At 56.1% G+C, this 9,004-nt stretch overlaps 1 protein-coding gene across 4 annotated transcripts in view; it reads right to left on the bottom strand.

Moving 5' to 3' along the window:
• Window positions 1-1,920: 1,920 nt before the first annotated feature.
• ERC1 (ELKS/RAB6-interacting/CAST family member 1) overlaps window positions 1,921-9,004 on the bottom strand; it is a 348,818-nt gene continuing 341,734 nt past the window's right edge. For 3 of the 4 annotated variants that reach the window (XM_024733026.1, XM_024733027.1, XM_024733025.1), the window contains one exon: window positions 1,921-7,034. In XM_024733026.1, coding sequence (XP_024588794.1) covers window positions 6,897-7,034 — 138 coding nt within the window. In that variant the 3' untranslated portion in view covers window positions 1,921-6,896. The remainder of the gene's footprint in view (window positions 7,035-9,004) is intronic. The other variant, XR_003001538.1, reaches the window with a different exon arrangement.

Raw genomic sequence — 9,004 nt, forward strand, 5'->3', positions numbered from 1 at the left:
TGTGAAGGGCCAGCCTGCCCTCCTCTGCCCACCTCCCCTCCCCACCCCGCCCCCGTGGACCCCGCGCGCCCAGAGAGGTGGCCACTGACGGGGGTGGAGAGCACAGCTCTGGAGACAGAGCCCCGCCGTGGACGAGGGCACAGCCCTGGGAAAGCTGTGTGGCCGCCCTGGGCTCACCTGTGAAATGGGGCAAGAGGACCTACCGCACGCGACGGCCACGAAGGTGCCACGAGACAAACACGTGATGTGCCGAGTCCTGAACTGGCGCCCAGGCCACGGTCCCGGGAGCCCGAAGCTGAGCTGCTGAGCGTGGGTGAGGGATCCGGGGGTCTTGGGGGAAGGTCCATGTGGGATCCCCGGCAAGCACAGCTGCAGGGTGTGAATGTTTAAGAAGACACACATGGTGGACAGAGCAGTGTGAAGAGCTGGGGGCCCAACGCCCGGCTTGGACAATGGCTCACGGCCAGTCTCCCCGGGTCCACACCTCGCTCGTCACTGCCTCCGCGGCATACGGGCTGGATGATCTTAAAGCAAATCGCAGACGTGAAGAAAGCAACTCTATGCTTCACACTCTTAAAGCAGCTTTCAAACAGGTGAAAGAGGATCGTCCATTATCCCCGTTACAGCTTGTGACCTGGAGAAGGTTGGGAGATGAGGTCGAGGGCGGCCGAGGCTCCGGGCTGCGAGTCCAGGGAACCCCCCGGACACCTGGGAAAGCGTGTGGATCTCAAGCCAGCGTCCTCAGAATGGTCCCTCACCCAGGGTCTAACCAGCCCCTAACTGTCTTTGGGTCAGCCCGAGATGCTCCAAATAATCACAATCTTCTCCGGATCCGGAGAAAAAAACAAGTGAATGGACGGAATTCTCCACTGAAACTTCTCCTCTCACGTATTTTCCTTAAACCTCGGGGTCCCTGCATCCCTTTGTCTGCAGCTGAGCTGGTGACCACGGGGTGCAACAACAAGCAGTGAGACAGGATGAATGGAAAACCTGGGACAGCGACCACTGCTACCTGACGGCTGGCTGTGGACACACCTGCTCACGCTGGTGATTACGTGCAGCAAACTCCACATCCTGCCAGCGAAACTGTTCCCGCTTTACAAGGGAAGGACGGGCAGCAGCGGGTCTTCAGCCCTGTGAGCAGCGCCGCGTCCCAGGCTGGAGGGGGTGAGGCCGGGCAGAGTCAGGCGTGGCAGGGCTACGGGGTGGCGGCACTCGGCCCCCAGTGCCAACGCCCAGGTCGGGGGCCAGCAGGACCTGCACGAGAGCAGGCCAGCCCCGTGTGGGGGAGACAGAAACAAGCAAAGCAGAAAACCAGCTCTCACCAGAGCGCCCAGAATAATTTCTCCCTGAGTACCAGGCCAAGACAAATGCCAGAGCTGGAGATTTCCTGAGCAGATGCTCTCGGCAGCCTGGTACTCCTGGTACCCGACTGGAGATTTCCTGAGCAGACGCTCTCGGCAGCCTGGCACTCCTGGTACTCGCCTTCTGTCGGCTGACGCAGCTCACACCTCTGAGTCTACACATGGGTGCACGTCCCAGGGGAGCTCCAGCACCCCCTGAACCAGACCCTCTGAAGCCGCGCCCGCCCTGTGGGCACTTGTTCTAAGACCTGGAACTGTTAGAGCTGAATCGGGGACAGGGGCTTGGGCCTTGGTGTGCGGACTGTGAAACGCAACGAGGGGGCTGCCAAGCTGGAGTCCAGGTGGGCACCCAAAGGGGCGCCCCCTTCTCCGCGTCAGGGCCAGGGTGCTGTCCACTCTTCCTCCCTCCCCTGACCCGGGCATCCCTGCATCCCTGGTACCCCAAGTGGGGCTGACCTCGTGGGGACCGCAGGCCTCTCCTGCTTTGCAAAGCATCTGAGGACACATTCCACTTGGATGAGCAGACTGCGTGAGGCTCAAAGAAAGACACAGCACATGATTTTTAAATAACTTTATAATTTCCTGATGGATTTAGTTTGTGAATAAAAAAGAAAAAAAATGAACAAAGTGTTTACAATAATTATCAAGGCAAATTCGACTCTAACTCAGTTTCTCCGTAACGTCATGATCGTGTCAGCCACACGACGGGGCAGGTACACAGCTGAAGGTAGCGGTGCGTTCGCTCACAGACCCCACCCCTCGGCAGCTACTGTTGCCAGAAGGAACTCAAGCTACAGGGGGTCAGTGCCCGGCGCCCTGGGGCCTCATCAAAGGGCAGCTCTCCCTCTGGAGCAGCGGGAGCCGTCCCAGGAGGCCCAAGTCCACCCGCTGCACACCCGCTGGGCTCGAAGGCCCCGGGCCGCCCCCAGGGGTCCACCGTGCCGAGGTGGCGAGCACAATACTGCTGTGGGAGGGTGGGGGGCTGCCCCAGCCCGGGGGGGCTCTCTGGCTTTGGCAGGGGCCACCTCCTTTCCTGGCCAGGCCACTGCTAGGGCCCAGACGGATGGCCTGGGCCTGGGAGACCTGGGGTCTAAAAAGCTTTCAGGGAAAGGATCCAGGAACCGAAGCCAAAGGAACTGGGCTCTGAGGAGGACTCCCCCATCCAGATCATAGGCTCCAGGCTGGCCGGGGCTCGGCCCGTCTTGGATGGGCCACGGGACGATATAGCACCAAGTGGGCAGGAAGAGGTCCGGCGCCAGGCCCAGGTGACCACACAGCATCCGGCACACGGGGCTGCGGCCAGTGTGGGCTCACAGATCTGGAAACACCCCGCAGAGGTCCTGAAGGTGGACGGGCAAACCGGGGCCCAGGAGCCTGTTCCCCTAACTCTGTGGTTGCCTCCTTCCCTGGGTGGTCGCCTGCCTGGACCATGGCCACCGTGTTTCCCCAGAGGCCAGCTCAGCTGCCATCCCAGCCAACTCGGGGGGGATGGAAGGAGCCTGGCTGCCCCATAGCTTGAATTCCTTTATTAACATGATATTGGAGGGATTTTTAAAAACACAGCTCTTTAATTTTTCAGTCCTACAACTACTTTGTAATATCTTAATAATCTCAACAGTGGACACAAGGTAACCGCCCCAATTCTCTGAACCACACAGACAACATCGACAAGCAGAGAAACAAAAGAGGAGGTGGGTGTGGGACAAAAACCCACTCCCCCCAAATCAATCCCTAAAACCACCTCTCCCCCAAGAGTCAGGAGGAGAAATACCTACAACAGGGTCACAGCACTCGCCAAACACGTTGGAAAAACCCAGGAGACACTTGGTTACAGTTTTGACACTAAAAAGTTTGGAAAGTTTTTGCTTAAAAAGAGTAAGACAGCCATTTTGTTCAGAAGGATTCCCCTGGATGTTTTCTTCTTGCCCAAATGTTCCCTTAGTTCACGTGGGGGAAACACCAGATTCCTCTGAAGACACTTATCTGACGGTGCGTCCCTGCCAAGAAGCTGGGGCCGGCAGTGCGGGTGGGCCCAGGTCTGCTCGGCCCAGTTGCCCGCTCCCCCGGCCCCCCACGCCCTCCCCTCCCCTCCCGCAGCCCTGGGCTCCCACCGGTGGGAGACGAAGCTGCGGGGGCGGGACGCAGGGTCCGTCCGAGGGGACTCGGGAAAAACCACTCGAGGGCCACGTCTGCATGGCCACGCCCTCCTCCGCTGCTCTTGCCTCAACGGCCCCGAGGCCACCTGTGGGCCTGTGCTTACACAGTGGGCTCCACAGGAGGGCGCGCGGGCGGGGTCAGCAGGACTCCAGCAGCCAATCCCAAAGCCGATCCTGACCACCAGCCATCGGCCAAAACTTGGAGACGACTTCCTCTTCTCCTCTCCCTCTGAGGAGCGGGTGAGCCAGTGGCTCCTGCAGAAAACCCAACAGACCTTTATGGACACACAGGGCCGAGCCCCGTTGCCTCCAATCACGCTGGAGGTGCCTCGGGTCCCGTCTGCTTCACTAGTATTTCTAAAGCCCAAGTGTCAGGAAGAGAGGCGCCTTCAGATGGTAAGGTACACGGTCAAGGTTAGAGCCGAGATGGATTTGGGGATTCCCATTCCTATTTCTTCACATGTTAAAGCCCACTTAAAATCTTTTCCATTTCAAACGGTATCCAAGTCCTTGCAAATCTCAGTCCAGACACCGCATCAAGAGCTCAGTGAATGCTTGGGATGGAGGCACATGGGAAGAGGACATGGTCGCACTGTCCTTCTTCTGTCCTGAGCCCCAGGGCGGATGCCACCCACTCTCCCTCTTGCTTCCCCCTTCGTGATGACTTTGATCTGGGTACAGAGCTTCAGGTGCTAAGGGGAACGAGACTTGCCAATGGGATGGAGGAGTTTGGTGAACATCACAGGTAACCCGCAGTGAGTTTTCAAGGTTACAGATCTTCGGTAGCAGCTGCATGAACTTGTGAAACCATGAATATCAGAAGAGGTCACGGAACGACAGATCTCGTGTGATAGGAATTGTGCATTTAGCAAATGTTGGCTCAATGGATGACCTAAACTTAGTAAGACACTCTAAATGCTAAAAACGATGTTAACTTTGCCTGTGGTATAAAGGCAGGTCCTTGTTCACTATTAAACTTTAGCCAGAGCCGACTTTCATCCAGGACCAAACAGCCCCTAGGACCATTTGAGATGCTAGGACGACCACCCAAGATGCACCGAGGAGAGTCCCGCTATGCTTCAGAGACAGACAGATGGCGTCTGCCCAGAAACTGTTCTTCTCAGAAGCACCTGCCCAGAGGAATCCCATAAGGCCCTGGAGGGGAAGCCACAGGAAGGAGAGCAGGCAGGAGGGCAGGTGGCAGGGGTGGAATCTGATGGGTGACGTGGAATCAGCAGGACCCGGGAGACCAGCTAGAGAGAAGCTGGCCAGGCCCGCTGCTGCTCTGCACGTGGCCTCTGGGTCCTGTTCCCTGTTTGCTGTGCTCCCGGGGAGGGTGTCTTTCTACCGCAGTTCTTGCTCTGTGGTGGACAGTGTGAGATTCCCAGACTCCAGCCCTAAAATACTGGGGGCTTTCTACATGATTTATGGGCAGTGCTATAAACAAACGGGATTGAGGTAATTGACCACAGACGGTCACCCCTTGCTGTCTAACCTCCGCTGCACCCCCTCTCCAGCCAGCCTGGCTATCAGGAAGCATCTCAGTAAGAAATTTATGAGCAGAGTCCATTTAAACCTTCGGTAAGGAGTACTCGACAGCTTCTCGCAGGGAGAGCTTGTTTTACGGCAGGGAGTCAGGGAAGCTGGAGATGTGACCATGTAAGTTAATGGTACAGTCACAGGCTGCTGGCGGGAAGATACAGGACTGACGGCTGTGAGGACCTAACAGGCAGCATCGGAGAACTTGGGGAGGAGAAAGGAGAAAACGCAAGACAGACCCATCGAGCCCAGCAACTCTTACCAGGATGTGAGCGTCTGGTGGGTGTCTGGCCAGAGAGGTGGTCAAGGGGCTACAGAGCTGGGTGAAGTGATCTACTTCTTGGTGCCTGATATTTAAGGCTGCCATTATCTACGCCTGGGGAATACGTCAATACCTTCCACGGGATTTGCAACTTTGGGGTCAATTTTCTGTTTTGCAACATGGACCTGGCTGAGTTCGACAAGGTGCACCTGGATGTCTAGAGAAAACACCATCCACCGTTGCAGCCCATTAAACAGTACACTCTCTCAGGGGGACAAAACCCCGAATCCCAAGTCACCAGATGGGATTCTGCAGGCGAGTAAGTGACTCAGCTCTCTGCCCCCCAAGACCCATAAATTCCATTATAACGAGAAATGCTGATTTGTGGAAGATTTTTCTGGAAGAGATACCTTCTATTAAGATGGGGGAGGGGAAGGGTGTGCCTCTTACTGCTCTGACTTGACCAGGTGGGTCTCACAGAATCCTCGACTGCCCTCCCTCCCTGCAGACAGGCTTTCTTCCAGGATGGGTGCCCGACAGCGACCTGTACACAGTAGGCACTTCATAACGATTATCCGAATGAAAGAAAGGGGGAAGGGATGCGTGTGGGAAGAGAAACACTCGTCCGAAGCAGAAGCTCTGGTTCAGCAGGAAAGCTGAAGGGGCGGGGGCTGGGCCGCCGGAGCGTGGAGCACGGGCGGTGGGGTGAGGCAGAAGCACGCTTTGGGGCCTAGACTGCTGACGAGGGAGGTGTTTGGGAGAAGCCGGCCTGACCCCGAGGACCGGTCGCCTTCCACAGAAGCAGAGCTGCGGGGGTGACCACACTGCCCTCTTCTCTTTCAGTGACAGATGTGATCTGACACACCAAGGTCCTCAACAAGAGGGACTCGCCCCAGAGGCTAGGAGAAGCGCAGGCACCCGTGAGGCACGGAGGCCAGGATCTCCAAGCCCCGGCGCAGCCTGCCCGCAGTCCCGCACAGACGGCCCTGGTGGAGAGTAACCAGGACGGATGGGAAAGAGAAGAGCTGGTCGGCTCTCTGTCCCTGTTCTCTCTCCCCGCCGTCTCCTTTTTTAATACTCTTTTTGAGATTGTTTTTTGTCTTTTTTACCCTTTTACGAGAAAGCACCTGTTGTGACATTAGAACACGCGGCGCCCTGGTCTGCAGGGAAGGCGTCTCTCGGTGAGCTGAGCTCTGCAGAGTCCAGACCTAGTTCTCACGCCACGGACAGAAGGGAGGAGGGCTCTGCCCCGTGTCCCTCTGTCAGGGCACAGCCGCCCGCGTCCACGGTGTCACTGCCGATGGCTGGATGGCAGCTCTCCACGGAGGCTCGGCCACTCACCCGCCCTGGACAGCAGGACAATTAGCGCAGAGACAACAGTGGAAGACAGGAGGACAGACGCAGAAACGGTGCTGGAGCCACACTCGCGGGACTAACCGAGACAGGGCAGAGTCTGGAGTGTGTGTTTGCTGCCAAGAGCCGTCTGAGCGCCCCCTCCTCGTGCTTCTCCCTCCTCGGCTCCTGGGCTCATCGAGCGGGCTACGGTACTGGGCTGGCCGCTCCCCACGGAGACGGTCACGATGACTCTTCCAGGGCGCTGACCACCTGCTCCAGGATGTCGGGGCAGCGGTCTGCTATCTGCTGCAGGACGGCGTTGGCAAACTCCTGTAGCTCTGAGTTGTCCCGCTCACCCTTCTCTAACTCGTTCTGAAGCTGCAAGGAGAGACGGATTCAGGAAAAATAAAACATCCCTACTGGCACTGAGTTAAGAACTGTTGTTCACCAACAGAGAGATGACATTTGCAACAACGTGGATGAAACTGGAGGGCATTGTGCTCAGTGAAATAAGCCAGACAAAGATACATACTGCGTGGTGTCACTTATATGTGGAATCTGGGGGGAAAAAAGTCAAATCAAATTCAGAGACACAGAGAATAGAACAGTAGCTGCCAGGGGCTGGGGGTGTGAGAAATGGCAGTGGGTGGTGAAAGAGACAAACTTTCAGTTATGAGATGAATGAGGTCTGAGGTCTAAGGTACAACACAATGACTAGACTCCATAACACTGTGTGGCAGACTTGAAATCCGCTAAGAGAGCAGGACTTAAGTGTTCTCATACAGAAAAAAAGGAAGTCGTGAGATGACGTATGTGTTGATAACTCGACCGAAAGGATGGAGAATCCCTTCATGATGTCTGTGTACATCACACCATCAGGGTGTATACCTTGAATATATTACAATTTCGTCAATCTTAGCTCAATAAAGCTAAAAAAGAAAAGAGAAATGACAAAAAAGAGGCAGTTTCTATGTGAAGTCTTCCTGTGTCAAAATTAACAATCAGGAAAGTGTAAAAGTAAATATCAAATGTCTCTTCCTGAAAACGAAGGTTAGTGACTGGTCCAAGGCCCCGAGAGGGTGACCTGCAGAGCTGGGCTCCCACCCCAGGGCTCGCACTCCGGGAGTATTCTCCCACTGGGCGACACCATCACTCACAGGCCCAGGAGAGGGAGGGGTACACGCGTGATCAGGCAGGATCTTCATCTCGCACCCCGGTCCCTGCCTGAGGGAGGCTTCTCCACAGGCCACGTGCCACTCCCTTGCTGACTGAGCCAAAGAGAGACACGTCTAGTCCTCTGTTTGCTTACAAGTATATTTCCTATTGTTTTAAACACTCTCGAGGCGCCGAACCAGCATGTACCGAGGGCCTACTATGTGCTAGGTGCTGAAAGATGAACGGATCTGCACGTACACAGACGATTATGACCCAGCAGGGAAAGGGCCATGACCGAGGCCTGAACACGCTTCGGGGGAGACAGGAGGATGTCCGCTTCACCCTGGAGGAATCCGAGATGTTCCCGAACAGGAGTGTGTCCAGGAGATCAGAGACAGAAGAGGCAGTCGAGCAATAAAGCAAGTGCAGACGCACAGAGCCACCTCGGGAGAGCGAGCCTCCCCTGCAGCTGAAGCATCCGGTAGGCGGCTGGGTGCAGAACGACAGAGGTGAAGCTGAAGGGCCATACTGGGGCCAGACAGCATACACAGAGCTGTGGGGTTCAGATTTCATCTGGTTAGAACAACAAGGACGACAACAACAGCAGCAAGTCCGAGACCTTTAAGACAGCAGAGTGACGCGATCACCTTCATTTTCTCAGAAGACTCTGGGAAGATAAAGCACGTCAGCCTGAGTGGAAGGAGGGACATGTCGAGGGAGGTTACTGTCACGAGCCCGGGTAGAGTGAAGCAGGACTAAACCTAAGGTGGGCCCAGGAACAGAGGGGGACCAAGTGGGTGGGAGATTCTCCAAAGGCAGGACTGGCAGGAGGCAGGGTTATGTGAGAGAGAACAGAGAGTCAGAGAAATAAGACTGAAAATACAGGAGGCAGAGCAGGTTTTAGGAGAGGAAGTAAATTAAAAATTGAGTTTAGGGGCTTCCCTGGGGGCGCTGGTTCGAGTCCTGGTCCGGGAAGATCCCACATGCTGCGTAGCAACTAAGCCCGTGAGCCACAACTACTGAGCCCGTGAGCCACAATTGCTGAAGCCCACGCACCTAGAGCCCGTGCTCTGCAACAAAAGAAGCCACCGCAGTGAGAAGCCCGCACACCGCAACAAAGAGTAGCCCCCGCCCGCTGCAACTAGAGAAAGCCCACACGCAGCAACGAAGACCCAATGCAGCCAAAACTAAAA

This window comes from Neophocaena asiaeorientalis, unplaced genomic scaffold, assembly GCF_003031525.2.
Source record: "Neophocaena asiaeorientalis asiaeorientalis breed wild unplaced genomic scaffold, Neophocaena_asiaeorientalis_V1.1 scaffold150, whole genome shotgun sequence".
Classification (NCBI taxonomy): domain Eukaryota; kingdom Metazoa; phylum Chordata; class Mammalia; order Artiodactyla; family Phocoenidae; genus Neophocaena; species Neophocaena asiaeorientalis.